The 19,604-nt window shown below is 36.3% G+C and overlaps 2 protein-coding genes across 3 annotated transcripts; both read left to right on the top strand.

Moving 5' to 3' along the window:
* Nucleotides 1-1,730: 1,730 nt before the first annotated feature.
* Nucleotides 1,731-8,469, top strand: LOC107225873 (ATP-dependent RNA helicase dbp2). Of its 2 annotated transcripts, none has more exons than XM_015666469.2 (6): nt 1,731-2,164; nt 3,518-4,737; nt 4,912-4,971; nt 6,835-7,065; nt 7,203-7,331; nt 7,712-8,469. In XM_015666469.2, coding segments are annotated over exons 1-6 (1,803 nt in total). In that variant the 5' UTR covers nt 1,731-2,162; the 3' UTR covers nt 7,873-8,469. The 2 variants fall into 2 exon arrangements, with proteins under 2 accessions (XP_015521955.1, XP_015521954.1); XM_015666468.2 differs by having other exon boundaries at nt 1,732-2,164; nt 7,203-7,364.
* Nucleotides 8,470-11,814: 3,345 nt separating this feature from the next.
* LOC107225882 (ethanolamine-phosphate cytidylyltransferase) lies at nt 11,815-18,922 on the top strand. Its single transcript, XM_015666487.2, has 6 exons — nt 11,815-12,006; nt 12,925-13,062; nt 13,806-13,985; nt 14,592-15,018; nt 15,155-15,375; nt 16,752-18,922. The coding sequence occupies exons 1-6, from the start codon at nt 11,960-11,962 to the stop codon at nt 16,852-16,854; spliced, it is 1,116 nt and encodes a 371-aa protein (XP_015521973.1). The 5' UTR covers nt 11,815-11,959; the 3' UTR covers nt 16,855-18,922.
* Nucleotides 18,923-19,604: the final 682 nt, after the last annotated feature.

Genomic DNA, 19,604 nt, shown 5'->3' with positions numbered 1-19,604 from the left:
GGAACCTTGACAGGAAGAATTTCCATACCAAGTACCAGCCTGAAAATGAAAAAAAGGGTAGAGTCTAAATTATTTTAGAAAACATAATTTCACACAAGTATTGTTGTCATACATAAAAGTATTTTCACACATACTTTTCACTTGGAGAAAAAGAATCAGTCTTGATACTGTAAATACTTTTAACCGCTAGCGACTATCGAGCGATGGAGTTTTAAGAAATGTAACATATAATAATGTTAATGATATTTGATATATGAAAGTCGTAGAGTGTGCAGCAACACGGGCTTGCAAATTCCCATACAATCCCAATATTTTCCCGGTCATTTTATAAAAATTCCCCGACATTCATAACATTATTTTGAGCTGCATAACTACTCAATATTAGTTATTTTAAATAGTAATCTTTAAATACGCATGATGCTTATTGTAACTAATATGCTCGGTAATGAACATAAATTGGTTGAGCATCTGTATGCCCTGCTTAAGACATGTATCTATGGCAGTAGTAGGCATATGAGATGGGCTGAGGAAATCGACAAGAAAAAAGGGAAAACTCTTACATAGCTTACATTTGTTAATAGTATAAATAGCAGCAATTTACCACAATGGGTTCCAATAGGGGAACAAAATGAAATTTGAGTTGGTCCACGAATTTAGAAAAAAAAAAACCTTTTTCAAACAGCTCCTTTGTACAATGGCTTTGTTAATTAATCAACAAAAACGAACTAGATCTACAGTGATTATTTCTTGCCATTACTTGAATTTTGAATTTTTGATTGAAAATGTTGGAGAGCCAGTCTTATATATTCTGTTTGTTCTTTACGATGGCACTATTGTTATATTGATAGATGTCGTTCATTTTTCAGATTTTGCAACGCTTCGAAGCATGTAAAATAATAAATCAGATACAATTTTACCATAGACCTTGCAGTTTACTCCCTACAAAAATGATTGTTGACACATTTTACTATTAATGTACTTGGAGATAAAAGATATACCAACTAAATTCCTCTATGGTTAGGAAAGATTTTATGTCCAAGTTGGGAAAAAATCATCCATAAATGCAATAAACGCATCATAATGTACGTAATCATTTCGATGAATCTTATAAATTTATGATATCGAGGTACAAAATTGCGTGTCAGAACTGTGAAAATGATAATAAAAGCATGACGTCAACAATATCACAAGTTATGCGCGCCATGAAATGAGGACTGTGTACTTGAGTATCGCTATTGAGGTTAGATTAGGTTAGGTTAGGTTTGCGATGTATTCGTGAGATCGGAAATTTGGCATTCGTGGAAAAAAATATATAAATGGTCAATAGAAAAGCGGGATGAAAATTTCTTACCTAGTAGAACGAGGCCGAATACAATAAGCAGACTAGAAATAACGGAAAAGGCTGCCAGGACTATGTCCCGCATAATTGCTAACGATTGGTTAATTATCCTGGGTGAAAACGATAGGCTTGAAGCGACTACAGTCTATAGACATACCGCGGTGTGGTATCACTATTAATACTCAACGATCTATAGCAGTGAATTTACGTAACGAAATGCACGGAAAGTTCGACGCAGCGAACTCCTCCTCGTACCGCCAGAAAATACGCCATTTTGAATTTCGATCAGAACTCAGTACGGGAGTTCTCCCCACTTTCATTGACATACCTACGTATGACTCGGCAATAATTCTTATACGTGTAATTATTCACACGTGAGATGGAAACGTTGGACTTACCAAAGTTCACTTGGTACCTATGCGCGCGACGCGGTACCGAAAAAACAATAAGTTTTCTCTGTAATCCACGGTAAGCTAACAGCAACCGGCAAATCCAGATATATTTAATGTTACAGTATCACGTGCCGGCCGGAAACACATGCATAAGCGCGAGGGAGTCCAGAAATTCGACAACGAAAGACGGAAGCATAGAAGAGGAACTATTTTTCACCGCGGCGCACAGAAAATCTAATGCGTGCTGCGACTCACCACCGGAGTTTTGTATCTCCGTGTTCCTCCGGTGTCTGCTGCCCAGATGGTAAAACGACTATCTTGTTACGCTGACGCTTCCCGGTTTTTCAGCCTTAGTCGACCTGTATTTGCATCTTCGCGTCAACGACGCATACAACAGTTGATACAGCTTTTTAACCTACACTTAAACTACTATGTAAGTATTTTTAGGCATATCGAGTACCCGGCTACAGCTTATTATCGATAACCGTCGGCTATATGGTAGGCCTCAAAGATGCTTCACTGTGTACGCGACAGCGATTCATTTTGCATTTTTCATTCATGGCTGCCTCGTGATCCCTGCAACGTTGTTAGTTTCGTTCAATTTTTTACTCATTTTTTTTAGATCTTTTCCTTTCCAATTGGATTTTATGCCAGTAGATGAATTATCCTTAAGTCCTTCATTTCCAATTCCGAATCTACAGACAACACCACAGTCCGGTCGTAGGGATTGAATATCTAGTCGACACTAAATATTGTTTGACAACTAGTTAACACCGCATTAGTGCTGTCAAGGTTAATCGAATATGCACATACATACGTTTCATGTTTCTAAACATACATCGAACGGAATACTTATGTAACTGAATACAATAGTCACGAACGTGTATGTTTGTTATTGTCTCAATTTGGTTAATTTGTTAGCCGTCTTGATGTTTGACTGCCAGGAAATCAATCATGAAATTTACAGAGCTTGCAATTAGCGACGCACAAGCTACAATGTCCGTTATTTAGGCGTAATCAACATGTCACCGAATGGAAAAAATATCCTATTGATGCCATGTTTTCATTGTAACATAAACATAAATTGATTTTTTTTTAATATAAACATAAACCTCTATACCTGTGCCGTGAAGAGCTTGTATGGGGGGTCGGCCATGTTACTTTTAAAAGGCCTCAAATGTAGCCTGTATTATATTTGTAATTCAGTTATTACTTACGCATCCCTGATTATGATTCGTTTCTAAACAGGTTGCATGCCCTGATGATACAGGAGAAAGAGAACAAGCAAACAATGAGTGGAATAAATTAATTAAAGTAACCACTATTTCTATGATGAAGAAAGCTCGACTTTTTCGCGACAGATCTAACCACGTGATACGGCGATTTTTGATTTACGATACGATTGAAATGCCACCAGTAAACAAAAATTATTTCGTTTTGCCCTACATTTTGATTACGTATTATCTTCTGAGAAATTAATAAAGAGCATCTTGTGAAATCATCGTTCATCATAGTTTTACAATTTGAAAATTTCTCAATAAATGTTCTACTATCTGAACCCTTGCAGTTTTTACTTGCCTAACTGAGTTTGTAAAAAAAATGTTCAAAATTTGTTCATAATTTGCAATTCATTAATCCTTGTTTTGATTCTAATTTGAATCTTTACTTTCTACTTAAAATTAGCTGCAATATATTCACTTGATTCTTCTACAATAAGTCTTTGCATTAAATTAGTATGAAGTAAGAAAATCAACCACTCGAATGCTAATCCTAGCATTCATTCCAGGTCATTCCGAGACAGGGATCGTGGAGACAGACGAGGAGGGAGCAGAGGAGGGAGCAGATTTGGGGGTAGAGACAGCGGTGGGGGAGGCCGATTTGGAAGCGGTGGAGGAGGTGGAGGAAGAGACACAGGTCGGGACAATGGATTTGGGGGTAATTCATTCAAAAACAAGCAGCCCGGTGAGCGCCTGCGCAAACCGAGATGGGACATGAGTTCCCTGCAGCCGTTCAGCAAGGACTTTTACCAGCCACACCCCAATGTCTTGGGAAGGAGTCTGCACATGGTTGAAATATATCGTTCAGATAAAGAAATAACCGTAAAAGGATCCAACATTCCAGGACCAAACATATATTTCGAGGAGGGTGGCTTCCCTGACTATGTTTTAAACGAAATTCGCAAACAAGGCTTCAGCCAACCCACTGCAATCCAAGCTCAGGGATGGCCAATTGCACTCTCCGGCCGCGACATGGTTGGAATCGCTCAAACTGGCTCGGGAAAAACACTTGCCTATATCCTGCCTGCTATTGTCCACATAAACAACCAGCCACGTCTTCAGCGCAACGACGGACCTGTCGCACTGGTTCTAGCACCGACCAGGGAACTTGCTCAACAAATTCAGCAGGTTGCTGCTGATTTCGGAAGCACATCTCAAGTCCGAAACACTTGCATATTTGGAGGTGCGCCAAAGGGGCCGCAGGCCAGAGACCTGGAAAGAGGTGTTGAGATATGCATTGCAACTCCGGGGAGATTGATAGACTTTTTGGAAAGAGGGACTACGAATCTCCGCAGGTGTACCTATCTTGTGCTCGATGAAGCTGACAGGATGCTTGACATGGGATTTGAGCCACAGATTAGGAAAATCGTCGAGCAAATCAGACCCGACAGACAGACTCTCATGTGGTCTGCCACATGGCCCAAAGAGGTCCGCAACCTGGCCGAAGAGTTTCTGACAGATTACATTCAGATTAATATTGGGTCTCTTCAGCTCGCTGCTAATCACAATATACTTCAAATCGTCGACGTTTGTGAGGAGTACGAAAAGGAAGGAAAGCTCATGAAGCTCCTTGAAGAAATTTCTAACGAACCTGAAAATAAGACTATTATCTTTGTCGAAACTAAGAGAAAGGTTGACGACATTACAAGAGCTATCAACAGGTTTGGATGGCAGGCAATCGGCATTCACGGTGATAAAAGTCAACAAGAACGTGATTATGTTTTAAATCGTACGTGATATTTTTTTGTCACATTTTTCTGTACCACATCTTTACATCGTCTCACATTTTTATTCTGTTAGCAATTTTTTTTCTGACCTTTAAACTTGATCTGTGGCATTTGGCTGTGTAGGCAATAAGAAGTTATGGAATATATTTAATATTTATATCATCCTTTTCTTTTAGAATTCCGGGGCAGTAGGTCTGCAATTTTAGTCGCAACTGACGTGGCAGCTAGAGGCTTAGGTAGGTACATCAGATCAGGACAAGGTTGGAAAAGATGTAAGGGTCGGGCTGCGATGGTTGATCTCTGGTCAAAACTGAGTATTATAACAATAATATGAACGTGGCAACGGACGACGGCATTTGCCAGACTGATTGACGCAGGTGCTCTCTCCAACTGTGTGATGAATGATGTTAAAATGACATGTAGCACACTACGGACGTGCGATGACAATGTTGGAGTAGCTATTTTTTAATGAATTTTTTCAGGATTTAATATATACTTATAATAGATACACATATATATACGTATATACATATATATATATATATAGCATCTGCAAAGAAGATACGTGCAAGCTTGGTAATAATTGTTTACCCGTTTTCGTTCACAGCTTAAGCCGGCTGATTCCAAATACTTTTCTGTTTAACACCTCAGTCTATTTATTTATCTTCAATTACTGTTATAAAAATATTTTTTACCAACTCCTGAGTAGTTTGCTTTTCGAACCTTTTGATTACACAATCATGTTTGTGTAAGATCGTTAGATCTTCGATGAAACTTGATGAAAAGAAAACAGATGTATCTAGATGACAGAAATTTTATATAAAAAATATACAGTTTACTATATACAGCGAATTTGCACAAAATCGTAGTGATTACGTAAAAACTTGATTATAATTGATCAATGTCTAAAGTGGTAAACAGAAAAGTATTTGTGATAGCAGGTAGGTTTCTTAGGTGTATGTTAGGCGTTTCCATATAGGGTAAACTTGCCCTAATTAATGCTCTGTCTTGTCAGTCTGGTAGTAATATGCTGTTCTATATGTTTTCAGAGGCACATGCGACGGAGTTTTATCAATGATAAGAACTCTGGAGAGCTTGCTTGGGAATAAATACATAATAGATTGAGGCGTGACTGCTGGTCTCCGCCCCCTTGCAACAAGCTAACATAACGCTGTGCCTCGGCTTGCCGTGCCACTTGAATTACACACTCTCACTCTATACCAATGATGGTCCAAAGTATGGAAGAGATTATAGGGAATTACTAGGGCACTTAACTGGGGACATCGACCCATGGAAAGACGTGGGTATATTACATTGATTCAATTTAATCGCTCGGGCTAATTGCGAACCTTCGCACTAAGATACAGATCTTTTGCAATGCTTGGGTACAATTGAATCGAAAAGAATTGAAGTAAAACTTTTTCAAACGAAACTCGTGAAAGAAAACGACAGCATTTAATTTCCTCTTAGGATGTAAGAAGAGGAATTTGACAGTAGCATTGCAAAATATATCGTTCGTGCGAACACAATAAATATTCAGGTGAAAATTGAGAGAGACGTGTGCATATTTGCAGCGTATTATTGAATCAAACAAGTATCAAGAGATAAACGTTTTCTAAGATCAGCATCATAGATCCATACTTTGGTGCGGGAGAGAAGGGTGTGGCTATACCAAGTCGCTAGGACTTATACACTAGAGCTAAAAGTCAACTGAGACTTTCGTGAGAACCATCTGAGCTCTGATTCCTGTACATTCAACCAAAAAATGTCTTTACATTTCCAGCTATAGCGCAGAACAGGTAAATAAAAGACAAGCTTGCTCTTTGTGGTCATTTATTTTTGCCATGCTAAAATTTTGCCTGTTGCTGCTTCGATTACTTGTCCACCATTATTTTGATTATATACGATCTATAAACTAAAGATCGTGGAAAAGAGTCTTTGTAAGTTCAGTACGATAAAATGAAAAAAATGGTCGTCAACTTCATATCAAGAAAGGGTAAATCAAAGCAAAAGTCTTTCAAATTTCACAATAATGAACCACAAAGCAACAAGTGGTTTTGACTATGTCATGTAGAAGTAACCGACAAGCTTGTATGTAGATGTCGAAGATGTGAAATTTGTGATAAATCTGGACTATCCTTCGAATTCTGAGGACTACGTACATCGCATTGGTCGCACTGGTCGTTCCCAGAGAACTGGTACAGCATATGCCTTCTTTACACCTGGCAATGCGCATAAGGCTAATGACCTTATCCAAGTCCTAGAGGAGGCAAAGCAGGTCGTCAATCCAAAGCTGTATGAGCTTTCACGAAATCCCGGAGTTTATAAAAGTGAGTCGTTCTACTGATTTGTTAATTAAATTTTGATCATGTAAGATTCTGATTAACCAAAGCTCCCATTTTCTGCCAATTACAAGACATACAAACTTGACGATAACTGTTGAAACATATTTTCATTCATTCAACAGGGGGAAGATTCGGAGGTCGTAGCGGAGGTGGTAGTTCGGGAGGTCGTGGTGGAGGCGGATCGCGAGGTTCGCGCGGTGGTCGCGACGGTGGAGATAGAGGAGGCAGATTTGATCGTGGCAGTAATACAGGTGACAGATCAGGGAAATGGAGTAGTGGAGGAGGTACATTCGCTCTTTCATTCTGTGATTAATTACCAATTTTCATACGCAAAGTGTAAAATTAAATCATTGACAAAACCTTAAAATTGTTCACTTATGTTAGATTACTAGATGTTATAGACGCGTGTGAATGAATACACAAGTGTATACAAATTAATAGTGCGCTGCAGTAAATTTTTATATAAAAATATTTTTTCAGTAATTGACACAAATTAAAACACGAGAGTAATGTCTTTCAATTTGGAAGTCGACTTGCTGAAAAATTTAGAAATGTCAACACTGAAAGCTGTGTTCCTCGACAATGAAAAGGTCAAATTATTAACGACCGATCATTCGTTTAACTATTCCAGGTGGGAGCTACGGCAGTAAGTCATTCGGTCATAACAGCTATACCAGCAATGCCAGTGGGGGAGGTAGCTACGGTCACAATAACGGGAGCAGCAGTTATAGCGGAGGTGGTGGTGGTGGTAGCGGAAGTGGTAGTGGTTACAGGCACCAAAACGGTTATTAAAACGAATATATACATAAAAAAATGTATATGCAATAACAATATATTGTGATCATATTGTTGATTATTGCGGGAATTCTCGCAATCAGTAATAGCAAACAAAAGGAAAAATGATTTCAAATGATGAAAACAAATCATAAAAATAGGAAGTGAAAAAAAGAAGAGACAATGGTCTGATCCGAAATGGTAGATTGGAACATTATATTAAAACAAGAAGCAACAGAAACTAAAATTCTATTTCAATTACTATCAGGCAAAAAATATGAAAAAACCGTACATTATTGACCTCGCGACTTTAGGATGAGTGCTGAATGAAAACATCAAACCGCGAACAGGCGACATATATACAGGTAATTAAATTGATCGGTACATGATAGATCAAATTAAATGTTTTCTTATACTTCCTTATTATACGTATTATATCAAGAGAATTTATTAAATTTTAAGATCGTGAAGTAGGTGCACATTATGTGTGAACGTGTATGGAAATGTGCATTTTTCTAGATATATGTGTATATATCCGCATACGTATATACTATCTTAATATATACCTATGTTTATTGATATGCATACGTACATACATACATAAGTTCCAAACTTCTCATATGTCTTATTATTTGAAATCCTTTCCCAAAATCATACATACCGCCCGCAATTCCCTGTATCGATGAATGTAGCTACACAGATTATTGGATAACAGTTTTATAAAAGATGAATAATAACTTCTTCGCAGTACTGTTACGATAATTACTGATGGTAACAACAGCAATTATTTTTCGGACACACTTGATACTAACAACTGGTCGTAATTACGTGCAGTTAAACACAAAATAATTTTGCCTTGTATTTTTTTGGTATACAAGTTTCACAAGCGTATAATGAAATGCGAATTTTTACGAGTTTCACGAATTATAACTCGGTTTATGATCTATCGCATTATAATTCGGCTTATTATTTATCGAATTATAATGTCTTGTAATAAATTGGTTGTTTGAAGAAAAACCAACATGCAACACAATTTAATTCTAAGTCTCGAATGAACCCCTAACACGATTTACCTTCTCGTTAGATCAACGCTGAAATTTCCTCTCTTGAAAATCTTCGAATTGACGATTATATCAGAGTGGGAATGAGCTTCTGGAATAAGGTTTGTCACTAACTTTTAGTCTATCAGGATTATTTCAGGTTTCGCGGGTGGCTCTGAGTGCTAGGAGGCGACTGGACGCGAGATGAACTGCTTAATAGTGTCTTAGTTTCTAATAAAACGGTGATAGATTATTGAATAATAGTTAAAAGGTTATTAATTATTTGAATAAAAATTTATATCAAGCACAGTAACAGCGGTTCATTCAAAGATAATTGGTTCAAGGTAGTAGCCGTAAACGTAGTGATAAAAAGGAATAAAAATGGTGTTATTCAACAGAACACAGTTTCCCGTTTCCCCGCGATATCGAAAGGACGCCACTCGTCTGGTAAAAATACTTTTGGTACACAAGTACACGAAAGCCTGTTTGGGCTAAAAATGACGTTAAAATTACTTAGTCTGATTGTTAGGGCTAATGTAAGAAAATCGTCAAATGAGTTTAAAGTAAACAGAAAATTGAGAAACAACGGGTGAGAAAATAATAAAAGCCGTATCTACAGTACAGCTATTTTTTCAGTACGCAACGGCTAATATTGCTCTGCACAATTGCACGAAGTAATTTCACTACTTTTTATTGCAAAGACTTTGCTAATAACAACGTAAAATTATAAACAACAATCATGCATACCGCAAAGCGATAGAAACTTGTTATCAATTGTTTGGGTGCTTTCCATTCGGAAATTCCCCCTGGCTCTCGTGTTACTTTGCAATTCAATCTTACAATACGATTTAACCGAACAGCATAATATATTACAAATTTTTTCTCTTATTTTTCTGCTTGTTTACCACGACTCTTCTATCCAATTGTTAAAAATAACCACAGAGTTCTTTTTTTAATATTTCAACCACGGAGTTCTACGAATAAAATGTATAATTTGCAGTGAAATGGGCGGGGATCAATGATGTAAAAAAATTTCAACTAGTTTCTGAGCGTATTTTTGCGTTTTGTAATCATCGTGGTTCTTTACAGTACAATATTTGTAGTCGGCAGTGATGCGATCAATTAATTATAATGCCGAAACGTTACAAAGTTCGTTGGAGTCGGTGTTCTCCGGTCCGATAACTACACAGAAATCGCGCTCAAACATAGAGGGGTCGGATATGCCGAGCTGATAGTTATTGGGCCGATTGTGTTTATCAGAAATCATCCGATGCGCGTTATAGCACTGCGCACTTCAAACGATTGTCCACGCATATGTATGTACGAACTTCCAATTCAAATGATGGTGTATCTCGTTACTGACGTATTCAATTATGCCTTTCGAACCGTATAATTTCAAGTCAAATAATACACGCGTACAGCGGACAAATAGCATTGTAATCTGTAGGTATACCGAGAATCCCATTATTTTGAAGTAGTTTTCGATCGTTACGACATTTGGGATGATTAATCAACGAGGATTAATAATTCATCAGTTTTCTGAATATTCTCTATTACATCAGAGGTATATTATAGTTCTAATACTTATATTCCTCGAATAGATATCGCGAAATTAATAAATATTAAATAATCTTTTTTTCTCAACTGTGGTATAATTTTCACATGAATTCAAATAAACAATATAAGGTTTCATTATCTCGAAAGTCATCAATAATTACACTCATGTACGTAGAATTACGGAATGTACGCAACTTTCCTACAGCTGTGGATTAACGTGAACTTTGATAAGCAAAGCGGTAGTATCGGACTACCAACTCTTGGTATATAAAGCAGGAAGAATGTTAACCGCAGATAATTCCTTGGAAACATTTTCTTCAAATAAACTTCTATCGTGAGAATGATTGTAAGCTTACAGCGAAGCTCTATCATCATCTATTTGTTAAGGATGTACAGGCGTGCAGGACGAAATCGTATTACGTCAATGAAAAGTGTATAAATTGTTTTTACTTTGATTTTAAACACCTGTGTAAAATTTGAAAGTAATTGTATGAATCGTATATATGACAATTTCCCACAAGAATCAAGGTGAAATTACAAAGAATTGAAAGTAAAATAACTTCAGACAATTGCTTTCAAATTTTATTCAGGTCTTTAAAATCAAGGTAAAAATAATTTATATTATTTTCATTGACGTAGAACGATTTCGAACAACACGCCTCTACATCCTTAAGGAGCGGGGATGGAATTCGATTCATTTCGAATGTGAATCGCAAATATTCAAAGTTCGTTTTGATTTCATAGATACGGGTTTAGGAGGTAAATATACGTATACGAAAAAACCAAACTAATAAACGTGTATTACATTCACCAATCTCTCTGCATTCTTAACAGGTTTTTTCTTGTTCCCATGACTCTATTTGAAATTTAAATCTCTCTACACTTCCGCATGTAAACATTATTAATGAAGTGGTCCAACGTGAACACACATAATACACATACGCAGTGTTTTATCGAGCCAACGACAAATCTGAAATATAAACACGTTACAAGTATATTTCATGACAGTAGATCAATAAGCATAAGTCAGGTGTATAAGTATATATATGCGTGGTATGTATTCGTCATATAATTGAGCCTTATTAGATTTCGACGAAATTGCGGTGAAACAATCGCCTTGTGGATCTAATTGCGATCATTAGTGTCCCGAGGGTACATAAAAAATATTAACCCATTGTCAAACTCGCAGAGTCGGCAATTCGTTAAAAAACGAATGCCCACACGCGCGTGCAGTGAATTTATCAGACTCCTATTTCGTCAAGTGTGCGTGACGATGTAATCGCGTACGGAGTGGAGGCTTTTTTCGAAATAGTAGTGGTGTCCGTCAGTGAGGAGGGGGAGTTAAACGCTACTGATAGTCGAGACGAGGTGCGGCGTCGCGACGCGCGCAGTGTTCGCCGGGAATCTAGAGACGTCAGATGTCGAGTGGAGTGTCTCGATCGACGCAACAACCTTCACGCAATTTGTGAAACAAAACGTAACCGTTTACTAACAACTTTCCTAGAATCATGACGGAAGAAACGAAAGAGGAGGTTCGGGTCTGGTGCGACGGATGGTAAATTGCCCACTACTATGTTATTATGCTAATTATACACCACGTGTAGTTAAAGAGACACGCTCACACATTCGCACTCTTGAAATTTCCTTCTGCGTGGCTCGTAACGCGCCTGCTGCGACGTCTATTCGTTTAAATTTTGACGTCATTATACGTCAAATGTAAAATTTATCTCTCAGCTGACGTAAGTATGTGACAAATCACCGACGGTATCTCATGCTTGTATAAATGCCCCGCATACTGACACAGGCATCCAATTTCTGAAAACACGATATTCGCTCTCGTTTCATTGGGCACTTCGGTTAAGTCCGGCCAATCGCATTGCTCGACGTTGCATCCCCTAGTGGAATATACGCAATGACGTTTTGACACAGGGAATCCCCGGAAACTCCCGACTCTTACCAGGGCGCGGGAACTTTATGTCAGTTTAAAACTATTCTTTTAACATTTTCCTCTTGATCGTGAATCCCGCTGGATGCTTCATACTTGAATTTGAATGACTTTATATGTATGTACATATTTTTTCCAGATATCTCTATTGTGTGTATATGTCATCCAACAATTATATTACCTATCAGATGATGAGAGAACTTTGAATGCTAGCGTGCATCATGTAACTTTTTAGAAAAAACTTTAATGCTTCACAGTTCATTCGATATAAACAGCATAGTCTGGAATCAACATGTTTCATCCCCAGAAGAATGATAAACAAACTTCGTTCCCGAGTCATAGGCTTACAAATATTTAGATTTATTGAGGGATGGACAAAATATTTACCGAAGGCTGACTGCCTTTATTTACTTTCCAGTCTATATATGACATCGAATAAGTTTTATTTCACAAACTTTAATCACCACATTTGTGTGAAATAAATTTTCTTACGTACATTTATTTTCACGCCATATTTCTTTCCTTCAGCTATGACATGGTACACTTTGGTCATGCGAATTCCTTACGTCAGGCCAAAGCCTTAGGGGATTATTTGGTAGTTGGAGTTCACACAGATGCTGAGATAACTAAACATAAAGGACCGCCAGTATTTACCCAGGAAGAACGGTATGAATTATTATTTAAAATTTGCATTAATTGTGATACATCGGGCTTCTTTATAATATGCAGCATTAGTCATATACAGATAACGTCATATCACATTTTTTCACTGAATTGTAATGAGGTCTGCAGTATTATGATAATAATCATTATTTAGCCTAATTGGTCGCAGAGGATACAATCTAATCGTCAAGTTATTTACGTTATTATATACGATTCGTATTTGATTGGTTTTTTTTTTATCAATTATCTAATTTCCTGTTCTTGAATAACATATAGAACCGAATGTGACGTAATGTATTGATTGTTCGTTGATTGTAAAATGATAAATGAATCAAAAATTTGCACGCGATATGATGCCTGGTTTCAAATATTTACATTTGGTAGTACATGTGTATTTGTCAAATTCTATTTCACCTTCACCTCATGTTACGTTATTATCTCATCAATGATTAGGACTAGAATGAAACGTTGGATATAGCTAGATCAATAAAGCACTGCTCGATTGTACTATAAGAGTGATTGTAGCAGAAACATGAGTAGCTTGGAGGGACAGAAAAAGCCTAGATATAAAAATTTTTGTTCAATTTCAAAAAACTGTTTTATTTCATCTATTCCGTACTGGTGGATTAACGATTACTGGGCTGGAAAACCTGATGAAGTCAGATTCTGATAAATCAGGGCTAGGTGCTTTCACATTGTGAATAAACTAAATTAGTACCGACTGCAATATAGTTTTATGTTTACAGTTACAAAATGGTAAGAGGGATAAAATGGGTTGACGAAGTAGTGGAAGGTGCGCCGTATGTAACCACGTTGGAAACATTGGACAAACATGGCTGCGCATTTTGTGTTCATGGTGACGATATTACGATGACCGCAGATGGAGTAGACACTTATCACCTCGTAAAAAGCTGTGGGCGTTACAAGTAGGTCTTTGTATATCGTGTAAGACTTTTGGTATATCAGTTATGTAAAGAATCTATTTTGGCTATAACATTCCACTGTTATCGGATTTACGTTCATCCGATTGAGTATAATCTGTACTGATTCATCAACACTCACGTAGATTGTCATTGTCTCGGAGCAACGTAACATCGTATGATGTTTACATGACGTGCCGTTATGTGATAAGAATTTTCTTTCCACACTGAAAGTGATTTATGATCCCTTACTGCAATACTGAGTTTCATAATGGAAATTCTATACATACAGTGATAACTGATAAGAGAATGAAAAATCTTTTTAAAGTACATAGCGTTCAATATATGGTACTTTTTTCATTGAAACAGATATTTGCTTTTCACTTACTACAAGGTTATCGAAAGTTTTGTATCTTCTACAAGTCTGACATTGTTTTCTCTTCATTTCACATGTACACTCTAATTTACAGGCGTTGTACTTGAATTTTCATTCAATAGTTATTCAGCTTTCATCCTGGACAGAGAGTGGAAAACATTTTTGATTGAAAAAAAACTAAAAGAAATACCAATTTTATATCTTCGAATAACAAGAGCTATCGTTTCTAATTACAGAGAGGTCGAAAGAACTGCTGGTGTGTCAACGACAGATTTAGTGGGTCGAATGTTGCTGATGACCCGCCAGCATTTCAGACAAGGCGACAGTGAATACAGTGTGGATAGAGAACCAAGTAAGAGTATGGGACAGGACAGAACCGCTCGAAGTCCATGGACAGGCTGTTCGCAGTTCCTACCAACAACTCAAAAGATAATTCAGTTCAGCGATGGTAAGGTTCCACAGCCGGGCGACAAGATCGTCTATGTCGCTGGCGCCTTCGATCTGTTCCATGTGGGGCATCTCGATTTCTTGAAGGAAGCTAAGAAGGAGGGCGACTATCTCATTGTTGGGCTGCACACTGATCCCGCGGTGAACAGATACAAAGGAAGCAATTATCCTATTATGAACCTTCATGAAAGAGTTCTCAGCGTCTTGGCATGCAAGGTATATTACAATCACTAAGGAAACGGAAAACGTTCAAGCAATTAAGAATGTCAGCTCTTCCAGCTTTGATTGCTACTGTACATGCGTATGTTTACGATTATTGATTTGTGAATTACTAGCACTCTCTATTCAACAGTATGTAAATGAGGTGGTGATTGGGGCACCGTACGAAGTCACCAAGGAGTTGATGGAGCATTTTAATGTGTCTGTTGTCTGCCACGGCCAAACACCGATAATGCCATGTGAAAACGGATCCGATCCGTATGCAGAGCCGAAATTGCAGAACAAGTTCAAACCGTTGAACAGCGGTAGCGATATGACGACGGAGAGAATAGTCGAAAGAATTATACTTCACAGGTAGGGTTCGAAACTTGACTGATTTTTTTTTCAAATTTTCGATTATTCAACTACTCATACAATTATATAAAAGAAAAATAATCATTTGTGAACGTATATTTTTAAGTACAAATGTATCATCATATGTCTATTTCACTCTTTCATCGCTTGGTTCTTACAATTAAACTCAAACTGCTAATCAGTATTGACTACGATCATATTCCCGCATGTAAACCCGTGAAACACAGTACTAGTTATCGATTTAATTGTAATGATAGAAAATTTCTTTGGTAATCAGAAGAATAACAGTAATAAATATAATGAAAATATATCAATATTATAGCTCTGAGAATACAAGTCATGTGATTACTGAAAACTATAACATTCTGTTTTTAAATTTAAAATAACGGTATCTTATTAACGTAGGAATACGAATATATTTTTTGTTATCGACTCTTAATTTTTTCTAATAACGAATTTGTAGTGTATTTGTAGAATGCTTTCAACCTTACTCTTTAAAGATTTTATTTCTGTTAATATCATTTCTTTTTTCTTCCATAAAAATAGACCGTTATCTTGAAATCCATCAAATTTGTTGGATTAGAAATTTGCTACAAGTGGGACGTTGCAATAACCGTCTGGTGTGATTGATACAGTAGATAACTCACTTATTAATATAAAATCGTTAATAATTAACGTAACTCATTTTCAACGTCCAAACAATACTCGAATACACATACTTGTTGCTGAAGCTGGTTAACTATACATAGCTGTTTTACCCCGTAGGTCGGAGGAGCTATTTTCAGTTATCAAAACCTTAACTGTAGATAAAACATAAAAATCCTTATCTACTGTTTTGTATCCTGCAATGCTGATGACGTCTGATATTCAAAATAAACAAACGTTTTCTTTGGGAATTATTGCTTTTTTTTTATCGTACTTCATTATACTCGATATCTTGTACATTTGTTTGCTTCATTATCAAGATCTTTACATCATTTTTATTACACTCGTGTTATGTCTGTATTTATTTCTCTCGCCAGAGTATTATTTTCGCGATTCCTTGACGAATGAATGATAATTTTAGTTATCTTTACTTTTGCGCATGTTGTTGATGACGATATTTTGCTACTTATAAGTTCTGTTCTACGATTGAATCTGTACCGGGGTCTAGAATCGCAAACAGTAATCGATTAATACTTGTCAAATTTTCAAATATTTCTTACCTCTGTATACAACTTTTAGTAAAGTAGTAACGGTATGAATTGCCGGAAAATTAAGAATGCAACCCCGAAAAACGTTGACTTAAGTTACCTGCATGCATAAGTTGAATAATTTTTAATTTTCCAATCAATCGCTTCCCCACGTACATGAAAAATTGTCTAATTTCATTACAGATTGGAATTCGAGGACAGAAATTTAAAGAAGGAAAAGAAAGAGCTAGCTGCTTACGAGGCTTTTGTAAAATCGAAATCAGAGAATATTGAGATGGCTGGATAAATCCAAGAAAGTTGAGATGAGAAGGTGAAGGGGGGGGGGGGGGGGGGGGGAGCGAACCACGGACGGCCGTGAATCTGTACATAAAGTACATAAACATACCATTTTAAAATACTTTTTAATTGTTATTTATTGATTGTTGCCTAATTATTTTGAACTGTGAATTAATGATAACACGATAAGTATAACGGAATATAAAGGGTTTTTATATAAACTTTGCACATGCTTCTAGGGTGTAGAGGCCGGCTAGGCAAGCATTTTGAGATTAGACTTTGAAAAAAACGATAAACAATGAGAAAAATAGCAAAACAATTTTTTGTAGTTCGGAATATGTAAAATTTCACGTCTTCAAACGGATCTTTCACAGCCGTTGTTGAAAGTATTCACCAGCTTGAAGAAGGCACTTCAGAGAACGTTTTCCATAATTTTTTCAAATTCTGTTTATAAGCACTGGAAATTGTTTTGTTACTTTTTTATTGCCAAGTTTATAGTTTTGCCGACTTCACACGAGAACTTTGTATACTGTTGATTACGGCTGAATAAATCGTTTGGTAGAAAGTGATCACATCTGATTCATTATAACACCACGAACACGCGCGTGGTACCAAATCCTTCAGAGCTCTCAATAGTCGTAAGGATGAGTTTCCGACCATGGGTGTTTTATCTCAAAATGATTGCTTAGGTGGCCCCTACACACCCTAGAAGTACGTGCAGAGTTAACATAAACACCCTGTATTATATACGTACCTCATATATTATACAAATCAATCAAATTAATTTGAGAAATCTTGCGATGAAATTTATTTACGTTCCAAAAATCGAACTAATTCTCAATCGATTGCTTACATATCCTTCATTACTATTGTGTATCTATATAGGTATAATCTGTTATCCTTGCCCGCCTATCTACGTTTTTACGTACAGATATATTTATTACTACTATTCGGTCTTTAAAGCCACTTGGTACAAATTATTCGAAACTATCGCGATAATAGGCTGGCATCTATTTACCGTTTGTACCCAACTATCAATATTACGCAACCTAACTGTTGAGTTAAATATTTGTTGAATGTTTAACTAGCTAATTCTCATCATTTCTTTTTTCACTCGTGACATTGCAATGGGGTAACCAATACTTGCATATATATATACACTATGTACGATGTCGCAAACAAGTGTCTGAAATGTAAAATGTCTTTAATGCTGTAGATGATGAACTCAAATATTGAGTATCTACAATTTTCTGTACTTATATTTATGTATCGGTATGAATTATATGTTTCTGAGATATACGTTTTACGCATGGGTGGATAAAAAAATTATTTCGCAACATGTCTGAACTTTATGCAATGACTTACAATTCTATTGCAATAATTATGTCATCTCATGATACTAGAATTATAAACTGTGCCTTAACACTTCATCATTAAAATCGAAACAAAAAGAAAACCAATACTACTTCAAATATGGCTATCAACAGTGCATGCAAAGTTTACTAGCAATAAACTCGGAACATTTGGAGAGGTTTTTTTTTTGGTTTTCAAATTAAAGATTTGGGTCTTTCATTCCCAAATTTCTTAACATCATAGCAATTTTTTTGATTATTATTGGAAGAAGTTGTTTCGAAGTTTTGTGATTTTCAACTTTCGTCTGCAATTATAATTTAATTATAATCGTATTGGTATGGATGATTTTTGCAAACTTCGAAATTGTCACAAAGGGGTGAGAGGTGAAGCAGATCATCTTCCGAGAGTTCAGACATTTTATGAAACATTTTTCCACCTCACATATAAACTTACTCTGTCTATGCCAAATAGTAAGTGTAATAATATAATTACTAAGTCAAACGATCTGATATAAATTGCAATATACATAAATTGTCAATTTGTTGGTGTTTGTTCTTGCTTTCCCTTTGTATGAATTTCCGCGAAATTGAATTCGCAAGTAATCATTGTGAAACCTTGTACCTGTATTTTATTTATTATATAAGGTATTACCGTACAAAGAGTAAATACTATGTCAAACTCTGACTACGATTTAAATGATTAAAAAAATTCTGTTCGTCAATTTATTGTGTGTGTATAGGAGTAATATTGTTACTACGATTAATGGTACATTCGTATTGTACCTGAATTTAGACAACAATGAAAAAGATGCTCCGAAGACGCTAAGTTGAAGTTCGTAACGTTCGTTAACGTAACGAGACAGTTTTAAAAATCATCGATATTCAGAAACTTGATAATTGCCAGAAATGGAGTAATTTTACGTTACAGTAAAATACAGTACTTTCCAAACGTCATGCAATCCCATAAAAACGGGAAATTGAAGTTTTCATTTCTATAGCATGGTAATCAAAATACGATAAAACAAATTGTTCGATCAAACGAAAGCACTTTGAAGCGGCAGGAAAGAAAGATTCACTGTAAAACGGAAAAAGCTGCTGTAACCAAAATAACGATACACTCGTAAATATGTACAAAAATCAATTGGAATGACAATCAATTCACGATTATGACGCGATTGGTAGTTATTGATGATTTGTCAATTTCTTACTGTTTTATCACTCATGAGCTGCTAACTTATTTAGATTATTTCGATATGTAACAGTTTTGTCTCTTACAAATAAGATCTAGAAATCGATTCATTTGACTAATCTTCAATTCGTACGAAAATTCGAGACCGGAGACAACTTTTTTTGCATTATAATTCTACCGTTTTGTTTAAATTCTGCCAAAATAATTTATTCCGTCGGA

This window comes from Neodiprion lecontei, chromosome 2 (assembly GCF_021901455.1).
Source record: "Neodiprion lecontei isolate iyNeoLeco1 chromosome 2, iyNeoLeco1.1, whole genome shotgun sequence".
Lineage (NCBI taxonomy): Eukaryota > Metazoa > Arthropoda > Insecta > Hymenoptera > Diprionidae > Neodiprion > Neodiprion lecontei.
The sequence above is the reverse complement of the archived record's forward strand: the minus strand, read 5'-3'. Positions and strand labels throughout refer to the sequence as shown.

Bases quoted from the DNA above. Each gene is read 5' to 3' on its own strand.
- LOC107225873 (XM_015666468.2), top strand. The intron at 4,738-4,911 runs GTACGTGATATT...CTTTTCTTTTAG, and splicing joins ACGTGATTATGTTTTAAATC to AATTCCGGGGCAGTAGGTCT. The intron at 4,972-6,834 runs GTAGGTACATCA...GCTTGTATGTAG, and splicing joins CGTGGCAGCTAGAGGCTTAG to ATGTCGAAGATGTGAAATTT.
- LOC107225882 (XM_015666487.2), top strand. From the start codon at position 11,960: ATGACGGAAGAAACGAAAGAGGAGGTTCGGGTCTGGTGCGACGGATG. The intron at 15,019-15,154 runs GTATATTACAAT...TCTATTCAACAG, and splicing joins TCAGCGTCTTGGCATGCAAG to TATGTAAATGAGGTGGTGAT. The intron at 15,376-16,751 runs GTAGGGTTCGAA...ATTTCATTACAG, and splicing joins GAAAGAATTATACTTCACAG to ATTGGAATTCGAGGACAGAA.